The sequence below is a fragment of the Cupressus sempervirens genome, chromosome 2, assembly GCF_028749045.1.
Source record: "Cupressus sempervirens isolate cs-2001-9-10 chromosome 2, ASM2874904v1, whole genome shotgun sequence".
In the NCBI taxonomy this organism is placed as follows: Eukaryota; Viridiplantae; Streptophyta; class Pinopsida; order Cupressales; family Cupressaceae; genus Cupressus; species Cupressus sempervirens.
The window spans coordinates 673,170,524-673,192,043 of NC_143119.1; the positions used below are offsets into that span (position 1 = coordinate 673,170,524).

Consider the following 21,520-nt stretch of genomic DNA (forward strand, 5'->3'; position numbering starts at 1 on the left):
TTCCCAACCCAACCCCAAATGAACATAACTCAACCGAAATACAAATGGGAGATTGGGCCTTGCAAGTCACTCGACAAATTTACGCATACGTACTTGTGTGTAGCGCACCACCATCACGAAGATCATAAAACAAGGGTTGATGAGAACACAAACAAAATAACACTCAACTGAAGACAAGTTTGGGAGGATAGATGTGGCACACATCCCAATGTAACATGAAAGTGCAACAATGGTTTGACTGACATCCTATGGATGATCCAAGTCCACGACCAACATCATGCCAATAAAACTAAGTGACACACAAATTGAGTTAAAATCCCCAAAACTTAAAAACTTTGAAATTAAATCTCATTTGCTCTTAGGGCACGAAAGCCATGAAAATCTAATAAATTTCAGGTTCAAACACCATATGCAAAAACGGCCAGCATAACAGTGCGAAACCCCAAACCCTCATCTTGAAAATCAGGAAAATGTTCATACCCATCCAATCGGGCAGAACTAACAAACAAAAATAGAGGGGAACACTAGTTCTCAGCCTCTTAACATACAACTACTAGAAACAAAAGCAAAAACGGAGCTGAAACACAAAAACAAGAGAGCCCTACCTGACAGCCAAACAGGCTAAAATGGGAATGAGCCAGATAAAATAAATATCCTGCAAAAGTTGCAGAAAGTCGCGGCAAAGCAAGGTCTCCCCGAGTTGGATCCATGAGACTGATCTTGCGAAGATCTCACGCCCGTAGCTCTCACAACAAACAAAAATGCAATCCTCTAGAAGAGGATTTTGGAAAAAGCTCTCAAATTTGTAATTTCCAAAAGTGAGAAGTGAGGAATTAATTTCCTCTTTGGATACTTATTCACTTTTAGAGTGAATAATCGATTAGGGTAAATAACTAGTAAACCTAGTTAAATCCCGCATCAACCAAAACGAAAACAGGCTATTCCAAGTAATTGGAATTCATCTATGGCAAAGTTGCCAGGAATTAAAATCAAAGAAAATAAATGCATTAAATAACCTAATTTAACCATTTATTCAATTATACTGAAATAATCCATTTACATCACTCCGTTTGCATAAAGCATCACAAAGCAAGAATGAAGTAAATTACCATAACATTAAATCCAACATATAAACATAATTAGAGATATGTCCAAATATTGAATAACTAGATATCATCATAAAACTTATTGTCATCTCAAAATGGCATCATCATGCAAATATGATCAACTAAACAACATACTAATCTAACATCTATGGTACTGAAATCAAAGTATAACATCTGACCCTCAGGTCCTCTCAAATGTAAAAATAACATGAATAACAATGTCTCTCGGATCAAAATATAACAAGGTACAGATTGCAAACACGAGAGGCACTACATACAACCTGTTTTTCATGCTCTATCCCCCAAAGCCGAATTTATAGTCATCAAGGCTGACTTGGAAACTTACAGTGACTTGCATCTGTCAACGTATAATATTGTTTGTCATGTGCTAAAAACTTCGTTTTAACTTTCTCTATTATTGTTCATTGCATAAGCTTGGCACTGGCTACTACTTTGAAGATGGGTTGTTCAAATCACCCTTACTTTTGCATTCAATCACATCTTTACTTTTCAATGAAATTTGTCTTTACTTGTCATCCCAAGTAATTGCCATGGCTACGATCAACTATTATGCTCAATAAAGGATATTGATATCTTTAAATATAGTCATCATTCTTCATCACATATGTTGACTTCAAAGTATATATCTCTGCCATTTCAAATGGAATCTGCATATCTGATTTCTGTTAAAGAGGTTTGCTTATGTGTTTGTATACATTAGTTTTGAATGTTTTTTTGAACTATATATTATAACTTAACATATTATTCTTCGGCGTCCTTATTGCAATGTTAGGTGCAATCACTAGTTTATTGGATATGCAACGGTTAACTTATATTTCAAAAAATAGGAATTTATACAAGGCAAATTTAATTGTGATTATTTTTTTGAATTTTTTCCACATTGCCAAACTTCACCAAAGTTTATTTTGCTGATCACAAACATGAACTCAAACCTTGTGACATAGGTTGTATTTATATTTTCCAATGATGTGGTTCCCAATTTTTTTTATAACATAAATAATTATTATATCTAGTAACTGAAGTGGTTGGTACTGTAAAATTAAAATTAAAATTTAGATGACGAGCTTGAGATCTTCGAAACAGTGCTATTGTTGGGCATGGTTATACTTTGCATGACATACTGAATTATGTTCTCATCTTTTACAATGCTATATGATCTGAAGAATTTATAATATTTTGAATCAAATAACCATCTGGCTGGTAAATAAATTGTTTGTTTTTGTGATAGTTGTGAGTACACACCCTTTAACCATGTACCAACTAGGGATTGAAATCATTGTTATTCACTCCAACCTGCACATTATTTCTCCTATTTTGTCTTCTGTCACAATCAACACACACAAAAGCTCATGTGTTCTATCACAATCCTTTATGATAAACTTTAATCCTACCAACCATTAGAAAAAGATATTGCAACGATAACCCACACAATTTACGTGGAAATCCAATGTGGGAAAACCCACAGTGAGAATCTCACTCACAATATGATTTCAATATTTTAATGATTCTCTTAGGCACACTGCCAAGGAAGTGCATTGCTCCCTACAGGGCCTGACATAGGGCAAGATACATATCCGCACAAGCCACCAAAAGTACAAACAATCTTCCATTCAGCACAGGGAAAAAGTGAAATTAAATCATATAGGATCTCTTGTTCAAACACGGTAACAACTTTGTCAAACTCACACATCTTTCTCCTCTGGTTTGTCACTTTCGCATTACATTAACTTCTCATTTCATTCAAAATCAATTCACCCGCATCAACTCTGATCCACACACTCATCCTCAACTCTTCATTTACACAAAGTTGGCCATCCTGAGCATTCAAATCAATGCGGTCCTGCCCAGTAGATAAAGGGGAACCAAATGCATCATAACATGCCTGTAATTAATGTTTCATCTAAGTGCAAGCATTGCAACAACCTCTAAAACCCAAATAAAATGTTTAGAAAAGAATTAAAACACAGAAACAGGTGGGCCCACAAGCACACTCCAATGTTCAATCTCTTAACTCTTCATCAAAGCAAATCTAGATCAATATGTCAAAGCAGTTGATCACAATTAACTGAGTTGGTCAGAGACCAACACAAACAACAATATCACACTTAGAACAATGTATCTTTACTTGCGGAGCAAACCAATATAAGATACCAAACCAAAATACTGCGCAGATGTTAGAATCATTTCCACCAAACCACAAAACCTGCAAAGTCAATGTAAAGCATTCTCCAAACTTGATTTAATTGTCTCTAACAAACAGACATACTTTCAGCACACAAAACACAACTCCTGCCTCTACAATTCTGTGGACCAGAAAATATGATAGTGCAACAGTAGTAGACCATGCATTACAACACCAAAATCCAAGCCACCAAAATCCTATGCAGAATTCTGCCAAAGATTCTCCCATAAGGACTTCAAATGACAATTATTCTTTCTCGCATATTTCAACATCCCATACTTCCATCTTCTAGATATGCCACATATTGACTTGTTATCACCATCATACATCATGTTAGCCCATCAAATGCTCTTTCCTACATATCAGACTTTAGATACTCTTTCGTGCAAATCAGACTTCAGTAACATTTTCCTGCATATTGGTCTTCAGATACTGTTTTGTGCATATCAAACTTAAAAAACTCTTTTCTGCATACCACAATTTCCTTAACCTGACTCTCATACCTCTCTACATCAAGGTACACCAGTACAATAGGTTGGCATCAATGCACAATGCATGTTGACATCATTGACAACATTGAATTCCTAATGCTGACAATTAGCCTCTGTTCTTCTGGGACTTGCCCCACCCCTTACATCCTAACCTGTTCCTATGCTGTTTCCCTTAGTACTTATTGAAAGGTCATTTCTAGGATATTAAGGCTTATTTCTATGTGCCTTCTTTTTGTGTCCTGGTTTTCTGCATGCTTTACATATAATAAGGCTTGGTGGAACATAATCCTTGGCTATGATGGAACTTTTTTTGCAAGATAATTTTGTTCACAAATTAACATTGAAATTATTTTTATTGAAAATATCAATAAACTCCATAGCCTGGAAGATCACATTCGAAACATTATCTTGCAAATGGTTTCAACGAAACAATATGGGAAATGTAATTTCTGAAAATGGGAGACAAAATTTGGTTTTATAGTAAGAACTCTAAAGTTCTAGTGGATACCCATTTAACCATATAGGAAAATTCAACTTTCTATAAATAGGGTGAAATCTGCTTATCAAAAATTCTTGCACAGTATCCTATGAATCCAAATTCATAAAGAATTACAATGAGTAATCTTCTTGGTGGAAGGATTTCCATTTTTGTTCCTTGTAGCTTTCACTATATGGTATCTTATTTGCACAAGTCCTAAATCTCGGACGTTAACAAATACTGCTTAAAAAATAAATCTTAAAGACACTGTTTGACTTAATTTGGACTTTAATTGTATTTGGATCATTTTCCTCTTGAAGGGTCATGACCATGTTTATCCCATTTACATTTATATATTCTTTTGTGGTAAGGAAGGCCATAATATTAAGCCTGATGAAATGGCCCATCTAATACCAGTTGGATCATTTGTGCCTGAAAGAGTCATTTCCTTGTATTTATCTTTCAGTGGCAAGTATAGACCACTAATTCTTATTGTGAGAAGCTCTCTTCTTCCTTTGATGGTCTCTTCTACTTTTCCCTTACTATGATTTGCCAGCCTGGTGTCTCTGGTAGATTGAGCCCGTTAGGTTTTATCATTGTAGAAGCCAGCTATTCTGGTAGTTTCTTTTATTGTTGTGTGGAAAGGATTAAAAAACATTGTTGATTTTTTTTAATATGTTAATTTTTTGTTCTTATCATACACATTGTAAATTTAGTGCCCAAACTAAGGGTAGTTACTTTTTCTAATCACCATTGTCTTTTTATGTGGTGAAGGTGCACAAATTCATCAATATTTCATCATACAGAACAATGAAAAAATTTAGGTGCTGAAGTTAGATAATCATTTAAGATAGGCATAATGTAATCCAGAGTACTACTTTCTTGATATTCTGTTGCCAGGGCTTGTGAATGTAGCATCTGCTTTGTTTTCGTTTGTCTTTAATTTGGGTGAGTAACATATTTTACTTTAAATGGTTATTTGTTGATTTGATCATTTAAGAGAACCCTGACTCTTTTTAATGTGGATGTAGGCATCAGAAGACATCACACCATACAATACAGGAAAGGAAAGCTCATTTTGGGGAATTTTTTTAATGCTGGGTTATCTTGGGTAATTGACCAGGCTTTGATTCTCTGTATGTTAAAATATTAGGAGTAAAATGAATGATATGCTTTGAATCAACCAATCATGTTTTCGATGTCTTGTGCTTGTGAATAGTTGGTTATTCGAACTGAATAGGTTTTTGGGTGAAAGAGATACTAATAATACCTAAATAGACAAATTCTCACAGGCACAACAATTGTCAATCAAAATTTCAACAGTGGTCTCCAGTAGATAGGATGCATTTGGCTTTTGAATTTTCAGTGTACCTAAATTTTCAGCCATCTGATAATGACTTAAAAAAATTATATCTATTTACATGCAATGCAGTTTGTCGGATGCAGTTGTGAAATGGATTTGGCTAAAACTTAGCTGCAGAAATATACTTAAGATCTTTCAACCAAATAAGACACACACAAAGCTTAAAATCTCTAAAAGAATAATTTCAAACCAACATCTTATCTACAGGCAGAAGAAATCCATTTTATCACAGATAATGAAAAAGATTGTTTTCTATACAAATGCAGATGAAATCCAACGAGTTTTCCTAAGCACTGGAATTGAAGACAAATATCCATCTACTAACAATTTTAGTGCTCAGTTCGTACCAATCTAAACCTGCATCAATATCGGTGCCCCTGATGAAGTTAATCACCGTTAAAGGGACTGATGACAATGAGAATCTTTGCTGCAGTAGCGGACATAGATTGGATTGCAATGCGATTATTATTGTAGATTGTGGGTGCAGAAATACCCTTCTAGGAAGCTCCAGCAATAGCAGATACCCTAAACCCTTTTGTGGACTTCAGAAGTTCACCATGACTCTCCTGCCATAAATTTGCTGTCCTGCTAATTTCTGTGACTGCCAATAATTGACTGGTGCTATGTCCAGACAGCTTATACAGGGATATTGTCCTGTGGCAGGCTGAAGGTTGCATAGAACTCAATATTTGATAATGAGAAAAGCGAAATAAATTAATAATAGCCAATCTATCTTCCTTTGAAAGCATAGACTGTGTTATAAAAATCCAGGTCATTCCGAAAACTTGGATTTATCTTGATTATTCACGGTACCCTCAAAGTACTCTCCTGGAGACGTCCCTGCATTGAGTACTTGGAGTACCCGATTAAACCTACCTCCATTTTTCAACAATGCTGCTGCTGGGACAGATGCTTGAATTTCTATTTGAGTTTTTGATTTTTTAATTTTTGGGGTTTTTGTTCGTATGCGATTCACAAGGCATCGGAGTGCATTTGGGGACTCATGCAGAGCACATGAAAACATCAAGAGTGATGTTAAAACAAGTCAAACCAACTTCTCATTAACAGTTTTCAATATTTTTCTCCTTCTAAACCCTCAGACAGTTCTAATAGAGGCCATTAATTGATTATCCATCTCATTTCGTTTGCCGCTTTGCTCTCTTCTCATTTGGTCTCAATTTCAGCACTTTGAAGGGCAGGTGATTATTTCTCGAGAGGATGGTTCATTGGGTGCTAGATTATCCCATTCATGAGTGTTGTACAGATATTTTTTTGAGATTGTAAGGACGTTTTTCAAGTTTGGGAAGAAAATTTTTCAAGTTTTCTTTCTCATTTTTTTAAGAAATAAAGAGACAAGTTTAGCTATTTATTTTGACCATAGTTCCCAGACTCGGACCTGGCCCTGTATTGGCAAGGATAACTCAACTCACGAATTGGCTCGGACTCGGCCGTGACTCGACAAAGCGACAAAACCCTTGAAATTTTTATGAAGATTTATCTTTACCTTCAACCTTTTGCTGTCATATATTGAAACTGGCAAGGCGGACTCGGCTCGCCGATCTGGACCCAATAGGGCTGACCCAACTGATTGACCTGGGATACTTGCCTGACTTGCGGAGAGTCATGGAGCAATGATTTTAACATTTTGTATCTTTTTTTGCCAATGTATGCTTGGCATTCATAGTGTTTTTCTAATTTAAATTTATTTAATTTCTTTAAATAGCTAGAAATCAGATTGTATTGTGCAAGAATGGCCGCTGTCGATAGTGAAAGTTCAGTGGGAGGGAAAGGAGTGGATAAATATAAAATTGAGATAGTATCTCCTTCACGGCAACAAGTGGGTCATATATTTGAAAGTGTAATGTATTTAATAGTAAACAATTCAAAAGCTCATTATTCTTGAGCTAATCCATATCTGGAGCAGATGCGGGCAAATGGGGCAGGGTTGCAGACACACAAAGACAGAGTGATTGTTGCAGCTCTCCAGCTTTCTTCAAAACATACGCAGACTGTAGATTCACTTCTCCAGCTCTCATCAAAACCCACTCAGATTGCCGAACGACACATTAAGAAAAACATTGGTCCAAAAACCCTACAAATCACTGCAAAATCTTCAATACAGCAATTTCTAATTTTGTAATGCAATGGAAATAAATCCCGTTTTTGGTGGACAATTTTTTGGCGATTCTCATCGAATATTTTAGGAATGTTTGAAATTCGGGAATATCCAAACTTCATACTTGGTGTTCCCTGAATAGTGTGACACCAAACTCTTGCAACCAAGATCCTCTCATTGGTAAGTTTATTTTCGTTTATCACTTGTATTGTACAATTTAGTACTTAAAATTCTTTAATTGGCCTTGCATTTATGATCGTTATGGTTAATTTTGTGAAGAGTGTCCATGTTGAAAGTTCTTATGTGGTTGAATGGAAGTGGATTACAAAATCCTTTATCCACTTAGTAGGAACACTACAAAGTATCATACTACCAAAAGGTGTAGGAACACTAAACACCCCCCAAAAAAGTTTTTGCACATCCGTGCACCCGATTCTTGTACCCACATCGCATCCGAATTACCAAGCATCCGGAGAACTTTTGGAAATTTGCTGTAAGGCATATAAAAGGTGTTTTAAAATTTTTTGCAAGCAAATCAGATATATACATATATTTGTGGCTGATTGCAGGACATTTACAGATCATTTGCAGACATAATATGGGCAGAGGATTTTAGCTGCTATTGCATACATAATTGTTGGTTATTCTGGCTACCCTAAATAAAAATTAGATCTGGGGTTTCTATGTTGGTGTTTCTATTCTTGCAATTTATGTGATGCTACTGGCATATTTTTGATATAATCTAAATCTTCCATTTGCCAATTTGCCAATTCTATTCAGTATAATAGTGATATAGTAATTCTATATTCAATGTATAAAACTTTAATGTTCAAGTATATTGTAGTTTGTATTTAGTATTTGACATTTGCAATTTTGCTATTTTTATGTCTTATACCATTGTACATCTTTTCATAACTAGCATTTCAAGTACCATATGTAGAGAATATAGTATATAGAGCACCACCCCCTGCCATCCCTTGCCGTCCATTTGGTGCCCCTGAATTGAAGCCCTTTTTTCCACCGTCCCGGAAATTTGTCCCATTGTCCTCTCATCCCTTGGTCCCTTGAAACCCGTGTTACACTAGCTAATAGTTATTCACTTGTCCCTTTTATCTATTCAATATTCCCCTATCCTTGGGAATGTTGGAGGCTAGGAAAATTCACCCCATTTGTTGTCATACAGAAGGGGACATTAGTGCTTCATTCATGAGCTAATAATACACCACACAACACAGGAAAGTAAAGCTGATTTTAGGGCACTTTTCTAATGATACGTTATCCTAGGTTGCTATAGCTTTGACCTGCTAAATGATGAAAATGTTAGGAGTAAACAAATGATATCCTTTATTTTGAATGAGTTATTGCTTATGTTTGCGATGTCTTGTGCTTGTGTTTAGCTTAGCCTTAGAAGAACCAAAAAGGTTATTTTGGTGAAATATACACTAAAACATTTACATGGAAAAGTTGTAATAGGCATCTGTATACCAAATGTCAATTAAAATTAAATGGATTTTGTGTGGGATGTTTTGTGAAATGGATTTTGCTTGACCTCTAGCTGCTATCATCAAGGAGACTTAGGCAACTTTCCTGTCGTGGAGGAGAGAATTAGAGGTCAGAAGTGCTCTTGTAATTGCTATTTGTTCCTCTATATGAGCAGAGATCTGCTCAGATATGATATTATTTGATAGGTTGTAATTCATAGTTTTTTTGACAGCTTGGTTCCCTCCTTGGGAATGTCTTGCATTTATTGTCCTCAGTCGAGTCAAATCAACTTTTTCACCTACTTCGCATGCATTTCACTTACCTGTCTCACATGCCAGTGCCAAATTTGGCCTGTCAACTTCAATTTATAATTTTATGAATAATATTGACATGGATTTTTAGAATACACACTTTTTCACATTTGTTCTCAGAACATCACCAATGTGCTTTGACATTTCCCTGTGCCAGAATTTAACACGGCTAGAAATCTCACCAATATGGTGCTGTGGATGGGTTCATCTCCAGTTTATAAATTCCCATTTGTTGAGTGTTTCTTTGAAGCCACTCTTTACCCATTATCCATGGGCTTTCCTTTTTTGGAATCCCAGCAATGATCTTCCCATCATGTAAGCATTAAAAATTTAGAGTCATCGAAAAGCATTCTAAACCGTTGTTCCTGGATAGATCTACTTGATTCTTATAATACCTATTATTATGTTTTCAGGATTTGTCCAACCCCAGTGAAAAGCAAAGCTTAAGAACAATGAATGCAGCCTTTTCTTGGAAATTCTTGTTTTCATTCAGAGAAAGCAATAGCTTCTCCATGATCTGTCATTTGTGAAACTTGGCTATAGGGTGTGGTCACGCCTTCTTCTTTGATGTAAACTTTGGGAAGAATTTTTTTTGGTTTGCAAGTAGTCATACCTCATCTTTGGAGCTCCATGCAGTTGCTATTGTATGCATCTGCAAATGATTTTTTCACCTTGAGAGTTTACCTTGCTCAGTGAAAATTGAGTTGTTATGGTGCGTGCATTGCATTGGTCATAACTTGCAAGGAAAAAAATCTTGTACCTCTATGTATTGTGTTACACGTGCGAGTTAATGGGGGAAAAACCAAATCTGTGGAAGTTTGCTGTTCCAAAAATCCATCTTTTTTTAATTTAGTTTCTTGTTAAGTGTTGTTTCATATTTTTGCATTGGATTTCATGTTGGTCTCGAAGAACCCAAGATACATTTCTGTTGGTTTGAGGAACACCATTATTTTTTAACAAATGTTACTTTCAAAATGCAGATTTGATGGGTTTACAAGCACATTTCAAGACAAACTTTTTAAAGGATACAATATGGAAATCTACAATCAAATATTTTACACCACCCTTTGTTCTTGTGCTATTAGTATGATCGGTAAGTACCTTCCCTTCTGTTATACTATGCTTAATGTAAACAAGTTAAAGAATGTGACAGAATGCACAAAAATATTAGGAGCATTTTTTTATAGAGAAAAAAATTAAAGGTAGAATTTGTCTTTCTGCTTTGCAAATATGGCTTTGAGATTTTCAAGTCTTTGTTTAATTCCATGTCTTTTCTATCATTTTTTAACAATTTACAGTTCTGTAAGAGTGCAGCTAAGCTCTCCTTAGTGACAAGATTCAGTGACTTGAATCTCTTTCCTCAGTACACAAGTTCTCCTCCAGAGGAATAATGGCTACAATAAAAAATGCCAAGGCACATTGTGCAAGCATATGCTGCTAATATAAGTGCACAACATTTCTGGAGCATGCGCCTCTTTAGGTGTATACCTCACAAATCTAGATGTTGCACACCTAATACTTCACCTCAATTATTTGTAAATAGGACATTAATGGACGTGACTGAATGTTATTCCAAAGATGGGGAAGGCCACTGCAAGGGACTATTGGTGTTACCTGTCTTCAATAAGGCTAATGCCCAAGGAACCAACATTAGTATTGCTATCAACTTTTAAGAGCCAATGCCTGTTCTAATAAAGCTTATTAACTAACGTCCAGGATTGATGGACCAGCCTATATATTAGCCTTGGTGAAATTTGGGAAAATTCTTCAAGACATCATTTAGCATTCATGTTTGGTTAATGGGAAAGCACTGCGAGTAGATGCAATGGATTGGCAGCACATTGCCACAGTTTTAATTTAAATTTATTACTTTATATTATAAAACTAAATGATTATTATTAATTTTTTTCCTTTTTGGTTGATAATAGGCCTATGCCTTGGATTATTTTTATTAGTTAATTAAAAAGGTTAGAAGGCTCGGTTGAAAATGGACACTGGTAGGAAAGAACGGAGGAGAAAATATCCGGTCTTGTCCACTCATAAAGAATTGCCGATAAGATAGATAGGGACATACCCCAATGTACAAAGGTGGCAATTGAGGCTATACCCTCTACAGATTCTAAACTAGGATCTGATAATTTTCCTTACTTATTAAAATTAAAATTTACAATTTATACAATTATACAAGTTCTGTTGGGCTTGCCCCAATCAGAAAGTGAGCTTGGATGCTGATCTGCATGATTGCCAATATGATGGTGCCTGTTTGTTAATGGATTCTTCTTATCCCTTATCTTTGCATAAGTAATAGTTTATGGGCTGGATCTTTGTTTCTGCAACTTCATTTTGGCTAAGATTGGGGTTAGACCATATGATATTAATATGTAAATATATGAAAACTATCATAGGTACTTATTAAAACTTATCTCTAGGCTATTAAAGAAATGATTAAATTCCTATTTGGGGACCCCCTGTCCTCAGGCAGGGCTTTATTGGTCCTTACAAGTCTGCCTCTCTAGATCCTGTCTCAACATGTTAGTTGCATGTAGATCTACTAAAAAATACATCCACCACTGTTAGAGTTCGTAACTTGCTTATTAGCAATTGATAAAGCTAAAACTGGTTTTGAAAGAAAAGTACATGAAGTAATTTGAAGCTTCTATTTCCATATCTTGCTATTACAGAGATAAATAAAGGTCAAGACTAAACTTTGGAGCATAAAACCTTCCATAGGGAATTTTCCAGATTGATTGATAGCATCTTTTTTGATCAAAACTACTTGCTATGGTTTTTGAGAGAAACGACAACCATTGTTTACAGCAGTAATAAAGATTTCAAACCAATGTTTTAGCAAAAAAATGGTGCTTGCAGGTTAAATGACTGGACCTGCCCAGATTTCAAGAAAAATCCTTAAGAAATGTCAATCTCCTATACTAGTTATACCAATTTTTACTGGTACCTATGTCATTAAAAATAAAGCTTGGAAAGCATTTGCTGACTGAAAACATAACCGCCCATCACAAAATGATGTCTCATGCATCAACAGTATTGAGGTTGACGGCCTACTATCCACAGTGCAATACAAACTTTAAGCCAGCACATTTAACAGTACAAGCTTTAGTTAATTTCTTTTAATAAAGCAGTAATTGTCTATCTATATAAACATAATTCTAATATATATTTTAAGATTGTTAGTTCATAGTGCTTACTGGTATGGTGCCCTATTATCCTATTTCCCTTGTCCTTGACTGTACAGAGATAAACTCTTTACTTTATATCCTATTAAACTATCCTTCAAATTTTAAAAAAAGTCTATTTCTTACTATTATATCCTACTGTACAGTTCCAATAAACACCATAAAACAGAGATTTGCCTATCTACATCGAATGAGGATTAGTTCCTCATCTGAGCTATCCTCAAGGGATAACTTTAAGAAACTTCCCTTTAGAAAAAAGTATAAGATTTTGTGAATCGAACATTAGTTAAGGGGAAAAGGATTAATTTCTATAGGCGAATTTTTATTTTTTAAGTAGGATTTTTTTAAAATTTTGTTGGCGATTGTTTTTCAATCATATGAAAATTCTATAAAATCTTGGTGAATATTTCATATTGGATGAAAATTGTGGAAAAAAGTAAACATACCTAGAAACAATGATTTTATTATTATTATTATAATATTAAGCCTAATTAATTATCAAACTTTAAGGTTAAATTTAGGCCACTTTTATCATTACAGTTTCCCTCCAAATTATTGAATGGTGGTTTGGAGGAATTACCCCTATTATTTTTAACTGTTGGATACCAATGGCCTAAATCCTATTTTCAAGCCAAACTTTTAGAAGGATACCAAGTCTTAAAGAAAGTTCCCCAAGTAAAGACGTGTCCCAATCAAATCTATTTCATGGCAAAGTGAGAAAGGATAAAAAGTTTCATGACAAGTCTTCAGAGTAGAGACACATGTCAAATATACATACTTAATCTGTAGTGTAACTTAAGTTTTTACAAAATAATAGCAAATATGACCATCAATTAAGATAAGCCTCGAAAATTGTAGGTGAAAATATTTAATTTACTACGTAGAAAAATTAGATTTCATTGGTGAATTCATCACTAAAATATAAATACTTTTGTATTATTATTGGCGATTAGCCTAAGCATGGGACCAATTTTGATAAAGTGCAGGTGACATTGACACCCCGAAACTGCAAAAAAAAAAAAGCCAATTCTGGGGTCCCCAATGAGTGAGATTAGCCAATTGGCAAATATTAGCCACTAAAGTTATCCTTGCTATCCTCATATTCCTAGTTAATGCGAGCATTTTCCCTAGTGGTTCTTTTCAAAGGACCGCACTTTGGAAGTAAGTTCCTAATGTCCAGATAAATTGAATCCAACTTCATCTCTTTGATAGATGATGGTGCATCATATCCTTCTGCTGTGAGATAATGAAAAACCCATTCACAATTTGAAGTTGGCACAATCTTTAACCATCTGAGCAGAAAATTGATATTTAATTGTTAATTATCAAAGAAAAAGGGCTATAAATATACATTATGTCATAGAATTTAATTTTCTTTATTTTAATTTATCTACATTGAGTAATATATATTGTACTTTGGGTCATTGGGCCAGCCCTAAACTTGCACACCCTACTTTCAAAAGCACTCTATCTCATACGTATCTACACCTGCAAACCCTTAGATGACTAGTTGAAGGACTTTAGCACAAGAACAAAGGGTGGTGTAAAATATATATTAATTTCTTGAAATTACTGGAATTGTCAAATCCTTTTGTATGTTAGCGATTTAATTAAGAGCACATGTTTAACTAGTATTAGGGTTCCTCAAGCATCATGTACAAATATATTAGTACAGACATCCCAGGGGGTGGCACTAAAATGAGTCAAACCAGTCTAATGCTAATCAGCTATTAAGTGTGCAAAAACAAAGGATTTTTTAATTTTCTGCCCAAACCCATCGTGGGGTCGTGGCAATAGGAAAAACACCATCCTTCTGGCTGTTGTAGACCCCTGTTTGCAAACCATTATCCCCTAAGCGCCCTGCAATCCCTTCTTCTTCTGAGTCGCATGTAATCTAGCAGCCTTCCTGAGACCCTGCCGAGCACTTTGGCTATCACCATGAGCAGAAACCCGTCGCCATCTCAGAAGCAAACGGGAGCTGCAGCATTGTTTCCTTCTTTTTTAATTTAAAAAATATACATTTTCAAATGTATAAAATTTGCCGAGTTTCCCCAATTTTTGCCAAGTTTGAGTTTTTTCAATTACTTGGGCCAGGGGTGTCCATAATATTAGCAGAGGGATGGGTGGATGCATTAAATATTGTTGAAAGGCTAGCGGTGTAATGATAAAAATAAATACCTTGTAAATCATGGGTTTATAACTTTATATGAGTTTTTCACTCTAAGCCTTCATCCCTAGTTATGCCCATGCAAAGTATTTGATATACCCCCATGCCTTAATTTTGTATTATTGGGGGTTTAGCACACTATTATTTAGTATGTACTGGGTTTTTTACTTTTTAGTACACTACTATTTTTCCAATGCTATTTTTGGGAAGGAAAACTCTCTGGTTGTTTATTTCGAGTTTCTCTGTGAGCTTATTAGAGATTCCTTCACCATATGGTGGAAATGTCTTAGGGAAAATTTTCTGATTTGGATCTGGTGAGGTATTGAATTCTTCTTTTGAAGGCTCTTACAATCTGCTAGGATTTGTGGGGATAATTCTTGGTTCGTGGTTACTTTGTCAGAAGGTTTTTTAATGTTAGAAGATTTTGGATAAAAACTGTGTAATGCTTTTATAATGTTAATGTTCAGATTACACTCTATGATCCATCATCAGGATGATAAAGGTAAATGAATGTTTTTTCTTTGTTTTCCCATGTCTTGGAAATATGAAAACCCACTGATTGTTTCTTGAATGTATATTACATAATATTAACAGAAAGCTTTAAAATATATTTCACAGCTAAATTCTAATTTCAATTAGAGATTGTTGTTATCCATTATGATCATTAATAGTTAGGGTACCTTTGTACCAGTATCTCTAGCGCACCATTTCTTTTTTTAGTGATAAACTTTAAATAAATGTTTTTCAAAGCAACTTCTAGCCATAATCCCAAAGACACTCTTCATGTCAGTAGGCGCACTCCACACAAGCATCAAAACTTCATTCACGAAGGCTTCATGTGATATTGGATGTAATCTACTTTGATGCCACCTTTGATTGAATGACCATTCAAATAAATTAATTTTACTGTCCCTTATTTTAAATTTCCTTATTTTTAATTTACTTAGATATCTCACTCACAATAGGGCTAGCAAACATCACAAAGGTTAGTATGTGTAATGTCCTTTTCTTGTTTGATTTAAGAAATTTGCATTTCTAATAGCCATTGTATATTCTCTTTAAAAACAAAATTGATGTGAAATTGTGTAATTCAAAATTTGCATGTACTAACTGTTCTTTTTATGCAGGTCTTTTTTTTCAAGGACATTTTTTACAAGCTATAAATTTTGTTTTACGACATCAAGATTGCTTTTTTGATATTGCACTACTTTCTATGGTGAGCATTTAGACTCTCTTCTCTATTGGTTTTCTAATACTTTTGGCATTTTTAGAGGGATTTCTTAGGTATTGAACAAATCAAGAAACTAATTAACCCATAAATTATAATAGAAGTAATTTTGAAAGATGTGGCGTTGTTCATGCAAGTTCTTAAAGCCAAAAGATAAAAAAAAATTGCCCTGAATTTCTTATTTGCTTAGTTGCCAATAGTGCGGATGCAGGTATGAGAATCAAGTACATGATGTACAATTTTTTTTGGGTTTTGAATATAAATGTGTGTGTGTGTGTATATCTGCAAAGAAATGCAAGAAATATACAAAATTTAATCATTTGATAGTATGATACCTCATCAATGATCAAGATAAATATTAAATGTCGACTAATAGTTCACAAATATTCAAATAAGCCAAATGATGTATGTGAATGTTCACGATTCCAATATAAATCAGGTAATCACTACAATTACATAATCAAAATGTAGTTCATGATTTAATGTTCATCAATCAAGATTCGCTAATCAGAATCATAAGGATTCTAATAAAAATCTTCATCATCTCCGACTGCTGTAAGTTCAAGATCATTGGAACCTAAATCAGTTTGACTTGTACTAGATGCACTACTTCTTAGGATGTCATCATCATCACAATGTAGCGAGTCTCGTAAGATCCTCAATGGTTGCTTTCAAGTTGGTCCACATAGGGGTGACATCCCAAAGCTTGGCTGGCCTATCTTTGTAGTGTTCCTCCTTACATGACAAAACATGCAAGTTGGTATGACTGTAAACCAAGTCGTCAACTTTTCTTGTGCCCAAGCGGTTATGCTTCATTGAGTGGATAAGGAATATGTCGTCTAATTCTGTTCAGTGATAGAAGAACTTGCAACTTGGACAATGCTCACAAAATTAAACATAAAATTCATAAATGCAAAACAAATTAAAGATGTAAACAAAAAACAAAAAACGAAAAACAAAAAAAAAATTGAGAGGATTTTGATTGCAAGAGGTTGTAGATAGTTAAATGGTAGACCATAGAGGTACTGTCATATGATAACTCCCATGTTGTTTTGGTTCCTTATTGCTATTGAACTAAGTTCTATTCTTGAGGCAATTAAGAGAAAGACTTTTTGGTACACTTCATCTTGGAAGAGTTTCTCAAAAGCTTCCTTGCATCCATTAACAACTTCTTCATCTACATATGGTGTTACTCTATTTAGCATAGTAGTAATTTCAGTGCAAAAGTATGTCAGAGATAGGGCATATGCAAGGAGGTGCTATGGGGTGCTCATCTTTTCCCAATGATGATGAACAATTGTTTCCACCTCATTGCATAAGGTTTCACATTCTACGGGGTCATTCTGATGTGTTCTTTTTTGCAATTTTTACCTTCTCCACCATTGTGTCCATTGCCGTCATAGACATTCCCCAAACATAGTGAATTTATATCCACAAATTGAAGCATAGTCATGATAGACTAGGTGAAATCCAATACATATTGCACACAAGCCCACCAAGTATCATCCAAGACCAATGTCTTGGCCTTTTGAGCCCTCTCTGAATGTGGAGCCTTCCATACATCACATTGGTTGGAACTAATCTTTAACATCCTATGATCAACAAGCTCTCTTGCCTCCATTTTAAATGTTGCATTCAGTGAACCTCTTTTGCAGGCGGTAATTTCTACTTTTTTAAATGGGTGGAGGATACAAATGTTTCAATGTATTTTTCTGGATGGACTACCATAAGAAGTTTGTTTTGATCTTCTAACCAATCTATTAGCCCCCTCTTGTTCTCTTAGATATCCTGCTGTTTTGTCCAACAAACATCCCATTCCTATCTTTGCCTTTGCATGAAGGGCCCATAGAATGAAGTTTAACTCGAGTATGAGCTATCAGATGATTTGCTATCACATAAACTATTGCTGGTTTTCAATTTTATATTTACCAGCTCCTAGCCCTCCCATTGAAGAACTTTCACTACTGCCGGCAGTCATTCTAGCACAATACAATCTGATTTATTGCTATGATAAAAAATGAAATAAATTTAAATTAGAAAAAAACTATGAACATCAAGCATATAAATGGAAAAGAAGGCACAGGAATATTAATATAGAATCTAGATAGACAAAAGTTGTTTTATTTCTTTAAAAAAATTAAGAAACTTGATAAATTTCTTCCCAAACTTGAACAACTTCATCAGAATATTAATAAAAAAATCATTAAAAACCTCAAGAATGGGATCAAATGCTTACGTTAGATGCTTAGATCTTCTATTTGGAAGCTATATGCACCCCGCAAATGATCCTCTTAAAAAAATCACCTTCCCTTCAAAATGCCAAAATGGAGATCAAATGCGAAGAGAGTAAAGCAGCAAACAAAATAAGATGAATAAATAATGAATGTCCCCTATTAGGGCCATATTAAGAGTTGGGGGAAAAAAAAATAAAAAATGTTAATGATCAAATGATCACATGTTTTAAGTCATCTTGACTTGTTTTAATGTCACTTCTGACATTTTCATGTGCGCTGGGCCCCTGGATGCACCTGGATGCCTTCTGGAGTATACAGGAAGCGCTCCCCCATCTTGTGGATGCAGATGCCTTCTGGAGCGCGTGCGTCCACAGGATGGTGGAACGCTTCCTGTGTGCTCCAGAAGGCATCCAGGTGCATCCAGGGGCTTCCTGTGTGCTTCAAAAGACCTCCGCTTCGGCCTCTGGACACATGCACATCCGCATCCGGGGGTGAGCGAGAGCATCTGGCAACTAAACTTATTCTTTGATTCTCATAATCTTATCATTGTCCTATCGTCTCAAATTTAAGATGTCTGCAATGCCAAAATCTGGTGCTTTCAGGTTTAAGTACAGCATGCGCAGGAGCTGCACTTCGAAAGAATGGTGAATAGCATGCACAGAAGGATTCTCAATTTTCCCCCATTTTAAAAATAAATTTAGTTCTAGCTGACTCATTTTCTTCAGACCCCTTGACACCAATATTCCTATTTTTTTTTACCACTAATGCTGGTGTAAAATTGTATATAAAATTCACCTCTAGTATTATCGCACAGATAAATATATCATGTAATGCTTTATCATAATTTAACTGGTGAGTTTTTGACCCAATCTCATTGACCCATATTTCAGTGGCAGTGGAAAACCAAAAAACATCATAATCATAGTTTGATACAATAGCATATATCATCTCATTTATTTTTTTTTAGGAAATCACTTCAAAGTTGAAATTGTATCAAATGACATTGTTTGATGGCAAAGTCCATTCGTAAGCACCTAAATGAATATTCCCTAAGTCACAAAAGTTGAGAGTATGCTGTTCTTTACAATATATTATTTTATTTAAAGAAACCTATCATACCATACCATGAAGAAACATGATGCTATCACCATATAATTCTATTATAGAGACTAGTATGGATTCGAGGGGAGGTCCTCATTAAATCTCCTGGGCTATACAATGATTTCCTGTGTGTGCAGCCCTTAGCATACAATTTATTTATTTTAAGTAATTTTTAACTTTTAGTTGAATGTCATATTTTATCAAATGCAAGAATTGAACTAATAATGTGGTTTGTCAACTTTCTATATCTACAGGTTGCAACAGCTAGTCAATTTTTTATTTCCTACACTATCCGCACATTTGGAGCTCTTACCTTTGCAACTATTATGACAACAAGACAGGTTACTATGATCTGTATATCATATGTTCATGCGATGTTTTTGGGAGCTTCTTGTAATTTGCATAGATTTTTTTCTTTTCTTTTTAACAGTTGTGATATTCACTTTTTGGCTGAATAGTTGTTCTATAGATACAATACGTTTGTAAAATATGAGAAATGATATTTGACTAACATCCAAATAACTATGTTGAGCAGCTTGTTAGCATTTTGCTTTCGTGCATATGGTTTGCGCATCCCTTAAGTTTGCTACAGTGGGTTGGGGCAGTAAGTGTTTAGTTTTCAAATGCTTTTTATTTATTGCTAAATAACATAGACCTACACAGTAAATATTTTTCTGGTAAATTTGTAGACCTAGAGATTCTATGCTTACATAGAAAATTAATTTACTAGACAAATTTTTTTGGAAATATTGTTACCTGTTTCTTTCCAGATAAAATTTGTTTCACTAATGAAATAATAAATGGTATCAGAATATCTCATTTATATGCTGTTTATTTGAAATTAGCTTGTGTAACTTACTGTTAATTTTAATTTTGTGGCAATTGCTTCTGTACAGGTGATAGTCTTTGGCTCTTTGTACATCAAAAACTTCTTTAATGCTCAGAGGAAAAAGCTTGATTTGCCAAAACAACAAAAGCAAGCAGGAACAGAAGAGAACGACCCATTGTTAAATCAAGAAAGCGGGAAGGATTCACTGCCCAAGTCTTTTGATATATCTATTAGATAGTATCAAGTAGCATGTCTATGATTGAAATTTTGTACTCTGGAAATCTAGCAGTACATGAATCATGGACATTTAACTGTAAAAGCAACTGTAGTCTAATGTTATTAATTCAACTGCAAGCCCAAGAGCTTTTTGATGAAACTACATTTGATAACGATATCAGGCAATTCTTTCAAATAGAAATCATCAATAAATGTAGATGAAAGTTTGGAATAATTGGTATTTTTTTTGTATCAAATGCCCCGTCTAATCCCTGTGTTGCAATTAATATAAATTTTGGTTCTCAGTTTCAATGCTTGATTTTCAAGGTTAAAAACTACAGCACCGCTGGTAAGCAGAAAACCTGATTCAGAAACACATTTGGGCTAATTATCTCAACTATAACTCCTGTATGAATGTCTATATATTTGATTCATTCTGGGAATGGTGGATATATAAACCCCATGAGCATGGTGAAACGTACTTGCTAAATCATAATCTCCGCAGAAAACTATTCAAGTTTGTCTGAGGAGACTGGCTGAAGAGACTAGCCTGATCCTTTATTATAAGCGATATTTATCAGATGGTTTGAAGAAGCTCTTATGCCATCCAAACCACTACAGTCACGTAATGGGATTGTTATGTGCTGTTTTATTTTATGTTTTTCAAAAATCAATCAGTTTTTGAAGTTTTTGGAGTGTTATTTCCATGCATTGCATTTGCAGTATTCCCTATAAGGCTTCAATGCATTGCATTTGCAGGTTTTTTTTGTTTGTAGTTTGTTCATTTCATGAACATTTGGATAAGAATAACGAGAAAGTTTCTTGATTTTCTATTTTTACTTGCATAAATATAATGTTTTTTAGGTTAGGAGGATAACCATCCCAGATTTTAAGTGGAATATTTAATTGATTTGCATTTGTTGTCTGAGGGAATTTCACAGACCACCTCACGAGTTTAAAACCATATCTAGCTTTTAAATTTATATTAGACCCTGATAAAA

General features: G+C 34.7%; 1 protein-coding gene across 1 annotated transcript in view; it reads left to right on the plus strand.

Moving 5' to 3' along the window:
- LOC149575152 (UDP-galactose/UDP-glucose transporter 5B-like) overlaps window positions 1–20,754 on the plus strand; it is a 45,643-nt gene extending 24,889 nt beyond the window's left edge. The window contains exons 6-11 of the mRNA XM_089815013.1: window positions 5,310–5,389; window positions 10,531–10,643; window positions 16,039–16,127; window positions 19,729–19,815; window positions 20,010–20,078; window positions 20,371–20,754. Coding sequence (XP_089671139.1) covers window positions 5,310–5,389; window positions 10,531–10,643; window positions 16,039–16,127; window positions 19,729–19,815; window positions 20,010–20,078; window positions 20,371–20,541 — 609 coding nt within the window. The 3' untranslated portion in view covers window positions 20,542–20,754. The remainder of the gene's footprint in view (window positions 1–5,309; window positions 5,390–10,530; window positions 10,644–16,038; window positions 16,128–19,728; window positions 19,816–20,009; window positions 20,079–20,370) is intronic.
- Window positions 20,755–21,520: the final 766 nt, after the last annotated feature.